Consider the following 17250-nt stretch of genomic DNA (forward strand, 5'->3'; position numbering starts at 1 on the left):
TATAAATATAGCCAAACAGCAGGTAACCTGCATGCTCTGTAGTGTTATAGGTCTAAGCCTTGTTTTGTTCTGCTTATGCTGCATTTTGAGGTCTATTGTGGCAGTGGTAAGCATTGTGTTATAAAATAAACTTCATCATTCCACCTGACAGACATGCCCAGGGTTGTGAAAGGCTGCCAAATGGAAACCTGCATTTTTTTAAGATGTATAGCACATTGTTTGTAGATACATTTTTTACTTTTGTTGCAAGGGAAAAAAAAATCTCAAGTTAATTTTTTTCCCCGTTCTGTCTGTAGAAAAGCAACACTGAAGCAAGGGCACAATATTATTTGATGAAAATGTGTCGCACATGTCTGATTTCTCGTGGCATATATGCTTCCAGTGACATTGTTATTACCAAAAGTGGGTTGAGACAATTAGTCTGAGCGTATTAGCAGCATTCCAGTTTGGATATGTTTGACATATTACCAGGTTTAGCCAAAGCTTCTTTGAATGCCATCCTGGTCGGTGCCAACAAGCTTTAACCACAACGGTTATAGAGGCCAGAAATAGTTGTTCATTCGCAGGAATAGTGATGGTTATTTTTGGCACCCAAGGTATACTTTTGGGCTGGTTGCAGAAGGCAGTGTTTACACTGCAATTTGTACTGCTACATACTTGTCAAGACAGTGTCATTGCTGATGACTATAGAGTACCAAGTGGTGGCCTTTCAAGTGCAATGAAACACTGCCTTGCTGCAAGCACCCATAGTCAGCTGCTACTAATCAGCTTAGTGTCTAGACTGTATGGTGTGACAGGCTTGTTTGATCTGCACAACATAATGATGTCCTTTTAGCTATATATGGTACTGTGGACGAGCCTACATTGTACATTGCTACATGCATTAACAAAACAGATTGGAGGAGGATTCATCAGATTGTGTTGTCAGCAGACTGAAAGTCATCAAACTGCTGTGGCAGTGACACACAAATGTTGCTGATGTAGCAACAGTCGACAGAATCCACTGTAAAACTGCCATGTTGTAATCAGCCAGTGTTAGTTGTGGCTACAGTAGCCTCAACTGTAACCTGATGTATCTAATTTTAAGCAGTTGCTGTTAAGCATTGTCTGATGTTATTTTCAGATTTTGTATTGCAAAGCCATGGAACAGAAGCATGGAAAGTTTCAGGCCAATTGGGGCCATTCAAAATGGACTGGCAGCTCAGACAGTCAGTGATGATTGCAGCAACTGTGTTCGTGTTTTTCTTGACCTTTTTTTTTTTGATCAATTTTTGACCAGCTCTTCTGCTGATATGGATATTTTTCCTTTCGGCATGTACTCTGCTGTGCAGCTATAGCAGAGTATTTCTGTAACTCTTTCACTTCTTTCTCCTTAGAAGGCCATGAATAAAACCTGGGAATACTGTTTGTTGTGGAAGTGCTTTCTCTTTACACATTTTTTCTGAATTTGTAGTTGAGCTTTGTGAAAATAATTTCTGGGCAAATACTATCCCGCCCCCTTCATGGTGAAGCTTCTGTGCAGGCTAACATGCTATATTAGTTTATAACCTGCTTAACAACAGCTTATCTTGCAAAGTAAACAGTTGTAAACCTGGTAAAAGCCTTGTTTTAATGAGCACTTTAAACAAGAGAAAATCAGTCTCTCCATGTCACTTCCACTTCATCAGTTCGAAACCTGCGAGGCATGCGAGAAATTCATTAGGAAACAAGTCAGTTGAATTAACATACAAAGGTGTAGCCAAGTTGCAGTACAAATAATTACCTTGAAGGAATTCCCCACGATTAGCAAAATGCCAAAATGCCGCCTTTGCAGTGCAGCAAGTACCAGTAATAACTCTGGTATATTATGAGAGTTGCCACTACCAGTACGAAATTTCTTAAAATGGACCTGATTGAGCTTAGATACCACCAGTTGCCACAGAAGTCTCTCTGCTGAATGAAAATGAGCTCTTGTCTTGAGCAAATGTTTGCATATGCCATGCCTAGAAATGATGAACCGTTTTGCGCTGACCCAGCAACAACTTTTCAACTTCGCACCAAAAGAACTATTCAAATAAAATGATATACACAAAAAGTTTACCTACTGTTGTGCACATCACCCTAATGTATGCTGCTATTTGATTATGAATTGCCAATTTGCCGAAGATCCCACCTTGGCACATGTCATTCATTTCACATGCTTTGCCACATAAGAGCACTGGGAATTTCATAAACAAGCTGCAACTTGTGCAGGACATTCAAACCTACTGTTGTGCACATCAGCCTAATGTATGCTGCTGTTTGATTATGAATTGCCAATTTGCCCAAGATCCCACCTTGGCACATGTCATGCTTCGCCACATAAGAGTACTAGGAATTTCATAAACAAGCTGCAACTTGTGCAGGATATTCAAATTGTTTTTAGTTCTTACTGCTGTCCAAGCACTGCAACCAGCAAGTACAGGCAAGAAATAATGTATAAATTACCGTTGCGTGCAGGTCGTTTCTTCGAAGGGGGTTACTTGGCCAGACCGAAACATTTCCCAACCAGCTTGAGCAATCATTGCTCCATTATCGATGCAAAATCTGCACAAAATTTGTTTTGCCTGTTATTAGATTCCAATACCTATCCAGTGTATGAGGTACTCTAAATTTAGGTACAGCAAAAATATCTTGCAAAAACATATATTAAAAGAAATTCCAAGAATGAGGGTGGCTGTATCTAATTGTTCTTTAGGCGATTAAATGCAGCCATAACCGATTCAATTCGGCTTGAAAAACCACTACATGCTGCCTGCGTGAAAAACCACTACAGTCCCACTACCCTTTGTGGGGCAGTGGGACTTATATGTCCCACTTTTTTCTTCGCCATGTTCTAATTTTTTAGATCAAAACCACTGAATCAATTGCTTTCAGACTTTTAGTGAGACCGCATGGATGTTCTAGAAAGCGGTTTTGGTGGTTGTTTGTATGGTATTTGCAAGGTGCCAGCACATACACGTGTTCCAAACGAACCATTCGCTTGCACGCACTGTATCCTTTTTTTCATCAACTTTTGGCGCGTTTTCCACCCGATTCAGCATGAGCGGTATGCTTGAAAAGTTTCACACTCAAGATTTCCTAAATGTGCTATTATAGTGGTTTTATTCGTTCCTACCCATACAGTTACCTCAAAAACTTTTGCAATGCAAAGTTGACAACCTTTCAGTGATATACTTCTGACATTGTAGCCAGTCTAACATTGTGTGCAACTGATTGCAGTATCCAATTTTCATTCTGCTTCACGCAGGGAAGTCTCTTCCTATGGAGGAAGCAGTTGAGCTTCCTCCACAGACAAACATTAGACTGCTGCAGGCATGCCCAGTACCCACATATGCTGCTCGAGTGCCGTTAGCAAAGATATTCAGTTGAGTTTTTTTTTGTGTGTGTGATTGAGAGTAGGTGTTTGTAGGCTCTGTCCTTTGTGGTTTGTAAGGCAGCAGCAAGTTCGCATAAAAAAATAAAAGTACTTTTTTTTTTGTGAAACGACTGTCTTTCAGCACTCAGTGGGACACATATGTTCCACTTTTTTCTCGGAAACCCTAAACAACAGAGCGCTCAAATTTTGTACATATTATAAGAAGCTGATAGAAATGACAATGCTGCCCTCAAAAGATGGCATGCATTGTTCATAACATTATGCCCTATAAAGAGGAGATTTTGGCAATTTATTCGGTAATGGCAATCTTCAGTGAGCGTTCTGTGCTATGTACTAGCTGCTTTTTGGACTCCCTTTCAATTACTGACACCTCATAACATTGTAGTCCAACATCTAGCGAACTAAAGGCAAATAGCTGGGGAGGAGGGGAGGTTATGTGGTCGTGGAAGTTTTCAGCCAGCCACTCGTGTGAACAGGAGCCCAATCTTGTTGAAACAAGGTCTTCCCTTCGCATAGTACATTAAAGGGACACTAAAGGCAAATACTAAGTCGACATTGATTGTTGAAATAGCAGTAGAAAAACCTCGCAGTGCTACTTTCGTGCCAAGGAAATGCTTATTTTGAAATAAAATCGCGTTTTAGTGGTCCGCAAGACGTAAGGGCACTTCAAATCACCCGCCTGAACGGGCCTTCTGACGTAGCAGTTGCCTTGCCCAATGTTGCCCGCCTTTACTGCGCGGCTGCTGACACTAGTAGCAGCAGAGTGAAAGTAGCGTGAGCCACAGCAGCAACAACGGCCACCAAAGCTTGCACGATGGATGTCGTCGGTGAACCCGACAATGAAACATTGGCTCGTGACGTAGAGGCACGGCACTCAGCAACTTCGAGTGTAGGGGTTTGTTTTGCGGCACCCAGCGGAAAATCACGTCGGTTTCTTTGCTGCAGCTCAAGTGGTGTACACCATTCGGACATCTGGCGACATCACATGCACGCGGCATTTTATCGGACTTTCCGTCACAGCGAGTTTCATGAGCGTGCAAAGCACACCCAGCAGTATGGGATACCGAAACTACCACTGAGATGCACGATTCGGCGATAAGGGAACTTTTGAACCACTCGCATCGTTCCCCATGGTAACGCCAAGAGGTCCTTTTTTTCATTAATCAAACAGACAGACATGCGGCATTTTATTACGTGTTGCAATGCACTGAAGGTTCTTTATCGCAACTGGTTTTATTACTAGTCATTAATTGTACTCGGGACTCCTGATGTCATCAGGGTCATTCCAAAATATCCCAATTGTGGCGCATATGGTGTCGTACATTTACCTTAATTTCTCGATTAGTAGAGCACTGCTGTTGATAATATTGATGTTTTAGATGTTCTCAAACATTGATCTTTCACTCTGACGTAAATTGTTATTTGCCTTTATTGTCCCTTTAAGCAGGAAGAAGCGTTTTATCAATGAGAGTGCAAGCCTTAACTAAGATCATTTCAAAAGCAAAAAACGCTTCTAAAAATCTTGATTCAGTGACAAACAGGATACACTGGGTACCAATTTTGTACATAGAAGGTAACTGCTAGAAATACAAAATTTGGCACAAATAAAAATTTCAGCCACCTGGATTTTTTGTTTGATGTAAAAGAAAGGGTGAAAATGTGAGCCAAACCAACACCACCTGGATATTAAAGCCTGCTGGCTCCAATGGTGACATCACCATCGTAATCCGCACATCGGCACGGCTATGCATCTTTTTAACGCGAAAGCCTTTTAAGTGCCTGATCAGCGGTATAAAAACTTGCATGACCTCATGCACAATGAGAAATAAAAGGCAGGGTTCGACCTGGAATTCAATGCAGGCACTCTGAGTGCCAGGCAAGCATTCTGCCACAGAACTATGTCAGTGCTCGAAATGTGTTTGCAAAAAGACCCTATACAGGCGTCATGCTGGCCGAGGGGTCACATTAAGAGATGTAATATTGCGTGATAGAAGCGTAGAACTGCACCACGTGTCACACCGTGTGAATTGGGCAATTAGTGGGTGGTTTAAAGCTGTCCAACCATTACGAAGGGCTCAGCCATAATTCATCATCATCATCATCATCAGCCATAGCATCAATACAGCGTGCAGCTACGAAGGTGCACACACTGCCCTAGACACATAGTGGGTACTTGGCTACTTCACAAAATGACGAATTATGGCATAGTGGGTACTTCACAACTGTACTTGCAGTAGGCGCCCCGACATAGCTTACAACAACCTCTAACGCCGCTCCTCCACTTAGCCACACCATATGGCTTTCACCTTCGAGTTGTCTTAGGCGAATGTGTAAGGGACCGGGGTTTGTTGCGCCTTTTTTTTTCCTTCTTTTTCTTCAGAAAGTGGTCACAGAATATTGCCATTTGTGCCTGTGCAGTGAACTATGGCTGCAACGTTATCATCAGAACAAGCAGGCTTCAGAACAAGCAGTTATATAGGTGTGTTGGCCAAACTGCCATTTGCACTGTAATTTTTTTCCCTATACATACATGAAGCTTCCAACAACGTATGACATTTATACCATTCAGGAAAATAAGTTCATTTCGCTTGTGGCGTGAAAACGATTTCTGTAATAATTATGGAAAGTGCAAATATAATGTAAAGCTTGCAGACGGCAGCCAGTGGAATAAAGGACTGGGATTTTTTCTGAGCATTTGCAGAACTAAGCTCAGAATCACTTTTGCCACCATAAAAACTACTTAAAGGGGCCATGACACCCAATTTTCGATCATAATCTGTGTTATGTGGATTAATCCTTGTGCATTCACAAATAAGCTCACGGAATTTTAGCGCATTTGGTCGAGCACTTACTAATTTATAATTGAACATTTTTATAAACACGCAAGTGGCCCGAGAGTCGGGCAACACTGGTGCATTTGTGAGCCGCAACGTAACAAGCAGCTAGCTGTGGAAGCGTCTGCATTGCGGCTAACGATATTGTTCCGTGGTCAGCTGCACGTGACATCGAGATATTTTAGCTTTCTTCAGCTTGGCACTGAAATTGAACGATATGCAGCGGCTGAAACTTTGGTAGAAGACGACGGCTCCGTTCCGTGCTGCACATGACGTCACACGCGCCATGGCAGAATGGCGGTCGCCGGCAGTGGGTGGGGTTTACGGCCGGTGACTTCTAGGTCTTGTTTTACACTGAAATAGTCTTTTACGACCCACTTTTGAAATCCGCATAGGCATAATAGACCCTCTACTTCTAATTTTTGCTGAAAACCACGAATTTTTGGGCAACCGTGTCATGGCCCCTTTAAATATTTTTTGTGTGTCTGCAATCCTTCTGGGCATCCAATAAACAGTAAGATGCATGCATGTTTTCCTTAATGGTGTTTGTACAACTTTAAGGTACTGAAATTATGAAGGTACCACTTTCATGTGGAAAAATAAATCTATGGGAGCGTGTTTCCCAGTGTCACTGCTTTTCATATACTGTAGCTGATGAGTGTATTTATAATGTAAGCTGTAGAAGCATCATGGCATGAGGAAGTGTGCACTGCTATGACATGAAGCACTGTGAATCACATATAAGCATATGCATCACCAGAAATAGCTCCCGATAATAAGGGCCCTGAATTGGTAGAGGAGAGAGGGGGGGATATAAGAACTGTGTGAAATTCAAAGGTGACATAGCAGAGTTGCTAGTAATATGGTGAAAAAGTCCACAGTTTCAATGTATACCTCTCATCCGTGGCAAATAACCTGGCATTGCGCTCTTGAGCCATGATGCCCATCATTTCCTGTAGTCTCTTATTACCTAGGACCAAAAAGAAAAATTTATTGCATGAATGTTAATTTGCATTTTTTCCAAAGTGCACGTTTAGCAGCATCTTTAGAGAAAGCAAACTAGAATGTTTGAGAATGAACCTACTAGGCAGAATAGTTCAAGTTGTGTGATTACCTAACAAAAAACAAAGGAAGGCAAGACAACCTATAGTTGACATTGATCAAAGACAGTGCCTTCCTGAGCTAATTGGGGGTTGGATTGGGGTGAAGTCACGGTACAGGACACTATTGCGTTACCCCTCGTGTGAGGGGAGTAGGAGTGCTTAAATTTTCTTTTACCACACTGTCTTCAGCACTGGTCCGCATTTTGAGACCGCACATACCCACAGGAAGAGCCTACATATGTTTTTAGATTGCACATCCCATGGGAATTGGCCACAATATTAGACTCCACCACCTTTAGGAATGGAATAAAAAAAAAAAGGTAACTCTAAAAAAGACATTGCCTTTAATAATAAGTTGAGCTACTACTCAAAACTCTCAGTATGTTTCAAACTTTAAATACCGACAGTGACATGGCAAAGAATCTCTCAAATAAGCAGCGGTCTATGGTAATAGCAGGCAGAAGACACCGACATTTCTCCTACTTCAAACATTATATGTTCAGTGCAGGCCAGGTTTCTGTGTTAAGGGGAGACACTGGTCTGGGAGGCGAAAAAATTTTGAAAAAAACAATTTTCTGAAATATTTTTTTTCATAATCTAGAAGGTCTAAACAAGCTACTTCTAAAATGTTACACACATGTAATGTATACTTGTCGAGTTATTTGGCCTTGAAGTCAGTTTCATGACCATTTTTGCTCACCAAAGCACCTCATAAAGTCCCATTTCAATAGCGCACCGTGCAGGAACCACATTAAATAGCACAGCCATTTTGATCTCATTTAAAAGACACACTTTTCTATTAGCTGTTCCTAGCACAAGAACGTTTTTTGTCTGGCAGAGGCGAAGCCATTGTGCTTTAAAAAAAAAAAGTGCTCGCACAGCATTGGTGCATTTCTATCACACGAGGTAAATTACTCCTTCCATCTTGGATGCTTGAGGATGCATCTGCTAGATAGTGGTGCATCGTCACATTGCCCGCAATTTTGCGGAGATGCCTAACTGATGACAGTGCAATGGCAGGCAGTCGCTAGAAGTTCAGGATCGCTCATGCATTCGGGAGGAGGTGATGTTGGCGGCTGCAAGAATGAAGCATGTCACCAGCGAGACCAGAGTGAAAAGAAACCATATTAAGAAGAATAATGATGACTATGTTCCTGGTGGCTTCTACTATCCTAAGAACACCAATTCAGGCCTTTTCCAGTTCAAAATGAGTGCCCACCATGTTTCTAAACTTCTTTTCTCATTTTCTTAAAACCACATTTTTCATCACATTATAGGCTGTTGCCCACAATATCTTTTGATGTAGTGGTCAGATTTTGATAATTTTTGCGGTATTTGAAAGCTTATGCATTGATTAGTGCAAGAAAACCAAGAAAATACAACATTTTTATTTAGAACTGTGATTTAATTAGCAGTAAAATTAAGCAACAGTTTATGATTTCTCATGAATGTACTTGTTAAGGCCACAACTTTTGAAAGGATACAGGTAAAAATTAGGTAATGGTTCTTTTGCACTCTCTGGTCTTTATAGGATGCGGTGATATCAAATTCATAAAGGTCTTTTGTGAGAAAGCTGTCAAAAGTCTGGGCAGAACGCAAGTGTATGGAACAGTCAATATCTTAAAATCCGTGCACGATAGACAAAAAGTAATTGCATATTTGTTTTCAGCAGTCGAAAATACATACTGTGTGTAAATTTCAACTAGAAAAACTAAAAATTAAGACAAGCAGTTGTTCAGACTAGTGTCTCCCCTTAAGCACCACTGCATTAGTTTTGTCAACCATAACTTTTTTAAATGCGAAGCATTTCTTAGCGAACCACTGGCACTTTGACTGTTTCTTTCTACCTATCCATCTGTTTAGCCGCCTACGTCTGGGCACTGTTGTTGTCATCTCATTAGCTTGGTAATATACCAAGATTGCTTTACAAGAACACGAGTGTATGACGAACACGATTCACAGGTGATGACATGAATAACGTGACTTGCCTGCCATGTACGTCATGAAACCTTTTCCACCAGTCACATGTGGCACATACTCACATAACACGGCCCATGGTATACAGGTATGCGCCACAGGTGATTCACAGTCTATATCAACCAAGGCACAGCAAGAAGAGACTTTGCAAATCTGAACGCGATGTCATTAAGGATTCCGTGTTGCAAAAAATTCGGTGCTGGTTTTGATGGCGTTTTCAGTTAGCGAAAAATCCTGATGGAAAAATGAAAATTATGGCTCAAGCCGGAGACGAACCCAGGCATTCTGCATGGCAGTCAAGTATTCTACCACAGAGCCGCACCACTGCCTCAAACTGCTTCGGAAAAAGAGCTAATACAAGCATCATACTGGGGCAGCTCTGACTGTGGTTGCAGTGTTGGCTATCTATGCTTATAACAATGTAATAAACATCGACTCCATAAGCTACTGTCAAGCGTTGCTCGAATACTCCATGACCGCTACTTTTGATATGCACATCACCACACCGTAGCATGCACTTTTTTGTTGAGATAAAACATTGCTTTAACTTGATGCCAAAGTTACGTTGGACCATGAGCTCCCTTTACACACCAATGTAGTCGATACGGTCGGCAAGCCTACCATATGCACACAACTACTAAATTTGCTCGAAGATGTCGATCCACCTCGTAGCACTTGACTCAAAGCAAAAAATCCGGCATAGGCCGCTGCTCGCCGACTGCTTCGAACGATAGCAATTCGCACTATGCGTGGGATCTCCCGGAATTTTTTTTTTAAAGAGGTTCCGTGTGCTGGCTGCAATATCCCACCACGACCTTATTAGGCTTGACTCAACGGTTCACACCCCACATTCGCTTCCCTTTGAAACACCTTAGCACACAATTTAGAGACATCAATAATAATTAACAGCTTATAAAAATAAATGACCAAACCTTAATTGAAAGAAGCAATGTTATAGATTAACGAAATTTCCCAACACCTTTGTCACGAGTTTTACATTTACATGTTTGCTTGTTGGCTTGACGGCTATAGCACTGCACTGCTAAGCACGAGGTTGCGGGATAAAATCCTGGCCATGGCGGTCGCAAACAATGAATGCAGATTTAAAATATTTGTGTACCATGCTTTGTGTGCACGTTAAAGGGACACTAAAGTGAAACAATAAATTAGTTTAGACAGATTAATTACACTCTAAAAACTCTAGTGTCGCTAATTTCGCCATCATAGATCCATTATTAGAGGAGAAAATGAAGGTCAAAGGTTCACCTTTAAATTTCCAGATGAAATCTCCGATTGTGACGTCACGCATTTCAATGCGCTTTTATCATACTTTGGCGACTTTGGCTCAACGAAATTTCCTGAAACTTGGTATGTTAGGTCTCTAGCTCCCTCAAAAGACAATTTACTTCATTTTTACCGATTAAGAACGGCACTGGTCCTAGAAGACGTCAAAATCTATGACGTCATGGCGACTGGTGCGAGAAATTCGGGGTCGCATCGCCGTTCTTTTTTCGCGTTTTCTCGCTTACCAAGTGCCTTCTCACAGCAAGCGTAATGTTTTTGCTATCATGAAAGGGCAATTCACCAATACGAGAAAAATTGTTTTTCTCTTTAGTGCCTTTTAAAAACTGTACACCTCCCCCCCCAAAAAGAAAACTGGCTCGTCATTGCTTGCTTATTAGTATAAACTAGCAAAACAAATTTTTTTTAGCAATAACTTATTTCTCAAATCTTGGAGTTTCTTTAGACATGCTCAGGTGCCCACGAGATGTGACAAAAAGAGGCAAACGCTGCATGCCTCCTGACTAGGTCATTGCCCTGGGTTATATGTTGGACAAACAGCGGTTGAATGAAAAACCCACAGGAGAATGAGAGCCACACTTATATGCAGGGGCGTAGCCAGGAATTTTTTTCGGGGGGGGGTTCAACCATACTTTATGTATGTTCGTGCGTGCGTTTGTATGTGCGCGTGTATATATACGCCAGCAAAACTGAAAAATTTCGGGGGGGGGGGGGGTTGAACCCCCCCAACCCCCCCCCTGGCTACGCCCCTGCTTATACGACATAGGATACTACAATGTACATAAGTAAGCACATAGTAAGCACATAGCCAAGTGACAAACAAAAACTGTGTAACATTGAAAAAATTGAAAACACAAATATAAAAATGATTTGCAACAGAAATAAGCCACGATATCACCCTGGGTCAAAAAGCAGCCTTTTTAACCCTTTCAGACGCCTCCTATGAAGAACTGTCTGTAAATGCGAGAAATCGATACAATGTTATTATTGCGATAGCAATTATATGGACAGTCTCGGCTGGAAAATGTCCGTCCCCGTCGCCGTCATTCACCGTATAAGTATAAGTATGTATATATATAGAAAAGCCATAAAGAAAAATAATTCAGAAATTCCTTCCGACGCGCAGAATCGAACGGGCGACCTCTCGATTTGCAGCCCGCCGCATTAGACGTTAGGCCACGACAGCACCGTCTTTCAGCCTGCTAATGGCGCGCTATTTATATACACCACGTAATTCAGCATGCTTTCTTAGTGGCTACATAGATGGCGCGACGTGCGCGCGCCGCTCCTGCGATCGCCGTTGCTCTTCGCTCTACAGGGCGTGGTCGCTTTCGTGCGCTTATCTCGAGGAAAGAAGGGGTGGCCGGTGGGGTGCTTCGCTACGCTCGCTGCAGCGGCCGCGTTTGCGAAAGGAGCGCGCTGTTCAAACAGAAATGAGTAACAACTGTGACAATTAGTTCGCGCTCGTCTTGTGTGTACCTGTTCGTTCGTTTCGTGCGTCCTGCTTTATGTTTGAGCAGTGCGCTTCAAAGTGTCGAGCTGTGACGCATTAGTTCGCGCTCGTCCTGTGTGCGTTCTTTTCGTGCGTCCTTTGGGCTCGAGCGACGCGCTGGCAATTTCGAGCTGCTTTCCATTCTTCGCGTTACATTACAATTTATTGCTATCGCATTCATTGCTTCGCCGTTGCGGCGAAACTGTGACTTTTTTCAAGACACTTGATATCATAATGCAACAAAAAGAATGTCGTAATACGTTCATTTATGTGTGTTATAGCAGTCATTCCTAATTACTTTGTAATTAAACATCTATTTATTCTGAAGCCATTCAAGCTGTGTTTTTGCATAAATAGAATGAATTCTCAGGCTAGAAATATAGTGCAAATTTGTTTTCGGTTATGTACATGTTGAACAAAGGAAAATTACACTTTTGACGTGGGTCATGGGAAGCGGCACGCCGAACGGCTCGTCAAATATGGTAGTGCCTTCAGCAAAAGTGATAATATGCAACAGTACACTGCAAAATGAAGTTAAATGAAGAGAAGTTTATTATGCAGGAGGTTCAATACATCCAAAGCTCAATGTATACCGTGCTCTTTCTTAGCCCCTAGTCAATACAAATAGCAAAAACAAGTGGTGTACGCAATTGTGTACATAGCGTCTCAAAGGGTTAAACTGAAGAAACGCTCTTGCATGTCTTAGCCACGCCTACCAAGGCCTGATATGTGTTTCACGGAGCTGCTATCTGGTTGTCGATATATGTATACATGAGGTGTGAAAATAACCGCACAAATGAGTTACAGAGACTGAGACATTTACTTACAGCCAACTCCACCAACAATTAGTACTTCACTGGAGCCAGTGTGAGCCATAGCCCTTTCTAGAAAAGAACAAAAAAAAAATCATCCACTTAACAATCCACATTCAAGAGAAATAAAAAAAATGCCAGAGAGATATGCCTGCTTTGTTGGCCACATTTACCTGTTGTTTCAACAAGCATTGCAAATACAGTCTCTTGTAAAGAAAAACACAGGTCCTCAGGTGTGCACTGGCCTTCACTTAAAAGGGACTCCGCCTTCTCCTGAAATTGAGTATGCAGTGTTTGGATGTTCTCGTGGCCTACAAACTTGACATCGAAGGTTAGTGTAAATTGCAGGATGGTTAAAAGGAAGGAAGTAAACGTGACTAACAAACCTCAATGAAGGAAAGCACTCCTGAAAATGAGACGTCCATGCCTTTGACAACGTACGGGAGTGGAACCAACTTGGTGCCCCTGCAGCAAGTGAAAAGCTAAAGTTCATACTCCTGTACACAATGCAGTCGTGTGTGTTATGCCTCACTTTTTTGCCATTTGCTCTATGTTGTAGCCGGGACTTGGATCATTTGAGAGCTGCAAAATTCATTTTAATATTGAGAGCAAGTGATTGACAAAGAAGAAAAGTTACTACTGTCACACACAAAACAGTATAAAATGCCTTATTGTATACAAAAAAATCTAGTGAGTCACTGCTCTGACTTACTTTCAGCACTCTCGCAAACCTGTCCAGGCAATTCCCAACAGCAATGTCAATAGTCTCCCCAAAAATCCTGTAGCGCTTCTCACTGTATGCTATTACCTAAGGAAGGAAAAGAAACCTGAAACTTCAGATCTGACACTGCCAGTACACTGTCAACTGAAGCATTTCACAACAAGACATGCTGCTACCAAGCATTAAATGAGAGACCAAACAGTTTTTGAAAAGAAGTACACAGTTTCTCAAGCACAAATCTGCAAGCACTTAGAGCACTACAAATATTTCAAGACACACACTGATAATCATAATGGTAAACCCTCTAGACAAAGCTGAAGTGAGACTGGTGGCATAAACATGGAAAGATTTTGTGAAAAAGTTACCGTTCAATGACTGGCAGCCATCATAAGAATCTTCGTACTCACATTCAGGACATCAAGCTTATTTTAACTAATAAATCTAGGACTGTACGTAACTACAGTTTGTAACTATGTACTTTAGTAGAGTCACTTTTTGGTTTCCACAAAAGTGGCCATTTTTCTATACATAGCTTGCACTGACGTCGCCGTGGCCGCCATCTTTGTGAACAAACTGGTTGAGAACGCGCGGAGCAAGAAACGGTGACATCAGATTAGTTCTGGTGCCCCCTCCAATCCTTTGTGTTCCCCCTTGGCACAGCTGGCAAACAGAAGCGGGGAGAGCACAAAAGAACGACCGGTCACGTGCAAGCCATGTATACTCCTTGATTACCTAATTGATGTCATGAAATAATTGATCCTTCAAGTGAAAACAAAGCTCAAAGTGAGTAGACTGGCCAGTAAATGACACTAAAAAGATAGCATTGGATTCATGAAAGGAAGTGACAGAGAATGCTGTAATTAATAATTTCAAAAATCTAAATAATGGCATCACTGTAATCATGCAGAGAGTTCCAGCAATGAAGCTGTACAGACATGGTGCTTTCAACTCTTCATTTGTTTGCATTAAATAATGCCTGGGACCTCTAAGCCCCAGAAAAAATATTCGTAATCCTCACAGCTTTTGAAGTTCTTACTATTGAAATGGTCATCATATACATTAAGTCCGGCCATCCTAATTGGGACATGATTCTTGCATTCGTAACACACACGTAACACGCGCTCAAGTGACCACTGGCTTCCCACCATTGTCTGTTATATGGAGGAGAACCCTTCTGCACACTGGGCACAATGCCATCACACCAGCCCAGCACCTCCACTAAAATGCTACAGGGCTTATTGGATGTTGGCAGTAAGCCCAGTAATGCAAGGTTAAGTACAAAGCACTCCTCACCAAGCGCAAGTGCGAGCTACAGTGCCGAGACTTGGTAGCCTTCCTTCTCAGCAGCCTAGCGGCAGCAGCAGTGATTGAGCTCTCTTCATTACACTAGAGTAGCTTTTCTAAAGCCAGTTTAGGTTTCATTTTCCAAAGTTTTACTGGGTGATGTCATGTGATAGAAGGGGATCACAGGGGAGCAGGACAGTGTAGCATATGGGACTTGCTCCAGCTCTCTTAATTGTCTGCTATGCTACTAAATTGCCCTCACAACAAGTAGTAGCATGAAGGTGACCTGAATATCATTTATACAATGTTCATGGGAACCAGAAAGTAAAACATATCACCTTAAGATTATACTATCCAAAGCAAGCTCCAGAATGTAAGAAAATAGGCGTGCTCAGCAACAAATATGATAGCAATGGTTTGTGTGGCATTTTAAGTTGGCTGTGCAGAAGTGCCTCTGCAATCTCTTCCAGTAGCAATTTCTCTATGTTGGGGCTGCAGAATCTGCACAGCTGCGGGCATGTAACACATGGTTCGCGGTTGTTGGAATGTTATCTAACCTAGTACACCGAAACATGAAGCTATGAGTTTTAGAAATACCAGTAAAAGCCCACTCTTGCTGTTGAATTATGCAATTTCAGGTGAAAATGCGATCACATTAACCGTACTGAAATACATTGCTCCTATGAGATGCAGCCAAGAAAAAAAAATTATTATCCCGAAAAACATATTATGCAGAATTGTACCAATGAGATTCCACTGTGTAAGGTCCTTCATTTAATTAACAAAATGGTAAGTTGAAAATATTACGTAAGTAGAACTTTAAAGGTATAAAAGGTAACAAAGATAGTCAGTAAGTTAGTGTGCAATGCATTCTCAAAACAAGTTAGGGTGTCATAACTAAGCTTTTTAATTCTGAACAACATCCCTCAAACAAGCTTCATGTCTTTACTTCTACAGGATGTAAAGACCCGAAACTTGTTTGAGAGACAAGATGAGATCACCCCATCTTAATGACTCAACCTTGCCTGCCTTGTGAAGAATGCGTAAACAAGTGGATGTCTGCACATGCTGACAAGCCAGATCATTCACCTGAGTGTTGCCGCCGCTCACATATAGTACAGTTGGGTTAGAAGCTCCAGTGATTAGGCGCCCCATTTCAATGTCTTGAAGGTATTGTCAAGAAAGCAAATTGATGGGGCTAGAAGGAGGCAGTATACAAATGATGTGCAATTAGCTGATAGGCGTTAGCCTTGTAAAAACGGCACCTCTCTGCTACGTAATACTGATCAACATCATCTGAATAACGGTGCAAGGATACGACCAATGCAGTGGTTGACACCTATGATTGGCTTGTTCCATAGCTGCGCGATTGTTCTTGCAACCACGGCAACAGATACCAGTGGAGCTCCCATACCAGGTCCTTAGAAAAGAGAGAGAGCGAGAAAAAAAGACATGAACATGAACACAGTGACGTACTGACAAAAGCTGTTTGCGCTCTTTCTCTACTGTGCCGCTATGAACGAAGACTGAAATGCGTGCGTGACAGTAACTTGCCTTTAGTGTAGCATACGACGTCGATTTCTTTTGGCGTGATGCTTGCCTCTTGGAGTGCTTTTTCAAGAACATCTAAAACGTGTGCTCGATGGTGCAGAGCTGTGTCTCTTGGCTGAAACCCTGGGAAATCGTAAAAGTTACAAAGTGGAGAGGACTTGAGCAGCGGGTGACCGGCATAACATGATTCAAGGGTGTCTGGTTTCAGAAAGCAAGCTCTGACATTCGTCAATGTTGGATTCACTCCGGTAATTTCATTCGCACCCGATTAATAACGCACACCAAATGATATAATGCACTTTGGACATGGCAATAGATGGCACAGCTGACACGCCTTTTACTATTAAAAAAAAAATTAAAGTTTCATTTTAACAAGACCAGCAACACACCTTCGCCTGGTGGAGTTATGTAAGTTACTCGCGGATTCGACAGAACTTCGCCATCGCGTATTATACCAACTCCCAACTTGTTCGCGCTCCCTTCGAAGCCGATCGCTATAGTCATGCTGCTTTCTATAATAATTAACAATCAGTCACAGTTTAGTTTGCTTCGTAAGCTTCGTGCAGCGGTAGCACTGGTGGCACCAGTAGCAGCACGGCGCCGCCACGCTCAAAAAAAATATTGGCTTCGTGTGTGCTTGGCTAGTAATGGCTACTATCACTACTATTCTCTATGCAGGCATTTTTGGCTGTCATAAAGGCTGAGATACGGTGGCATAGCTGAGGCACACTTATTATATATTTCTTGTTGCAAATTTAAAGCAGCGCTAATGTTCTT

At 41.9% G+C, this 17250-nt stretch overlaps 1 protein-coding gene across 2 annotated transcripts; it reads right to left on the bottom strand.

Moving 5' to 3' along the window:
- Positions 1-1590: 1590 nt before the first annotated feature.
- LOC119407202 (probable tRNA N6-adenosine threonylcarbamoyltransferase) lies at positions 1591-17108 on the bottom strand. 2 transcript variants are annotated; one of them, XM_037674082.2, is made up of 12 exons: positions 16863-17108; positions 16477-16596; positions 16241-16342; positions 16012-16085; positions 13630-13725; positions 13450-13499; positions 13304-13382; positions 13091-13190; positions 12933-12989; positions 7126-7201; positions 2467-2565; positions 1591-1675 (listed from the first exon to the last, which is right to left on the bottom strand). In XM_037674082.2, the coding sequence occupies exons 1-12, from the start codon at positions 16975-16977 to the stop codon at positions 1636-1638; spliced, it is 1008 nt and encodes a 335-aa protein (XP_037530010.1). In that variant the 5' UTR covers positions 16978-17108; the 3' UTR covers positions 1591-1635. The 2 variants fall into 2 exon arrangements, 1 of the variants encoding a protein (XP_037530010.1); XR_007417565.1 differs by lacking the exon at positions 7126-7201.
- Positions 17109-17250: the final 142 nt, after the last annotated feature.

This window comes from Rhipicephalus sanguineus, chromosome 1, assembly GCF_013339695.2.
Source record: "Rhipicephalus sanguineus isolate Rsan-2018 chromosome 1, BIME_Rsan_1.4, whole genome shotgun sequence".
NCBI classification, from domain to species: domain Eukaryota; kingdom Metazoa; phylum Arthropoda; class Arachnida; order Ixodida; family Ixodidae; genus Rhipicephalus; species Rhipicephalus sanguineus.

Excerpts from the sequence above, each read along its gene's own strand:
- LOC119407202 (XM_037674082.2), bottom strand. The coding sequence starts at position 16,977 with ATGACTATAGCGATCGGCTTCGAAGGGAGCGCGAACAAGTTGGGAGTT. Across the intron at positions 16,597-16,862 it reads CATAACTCCACCAGGCGAAG|GGTTTCAGCCAAGAGACACA; the intron begins GTGTGTTGCTGG and ends ACGATTTCCCAG. Across the intron at positions 13,191-13,303 it reads GAGTGCTTTCCTTCATTGAG|GAGAAGGCGGAGTCCCTTTT; the intron begins GTTTGTTAGTCA and ends ACTCAATTTCAG.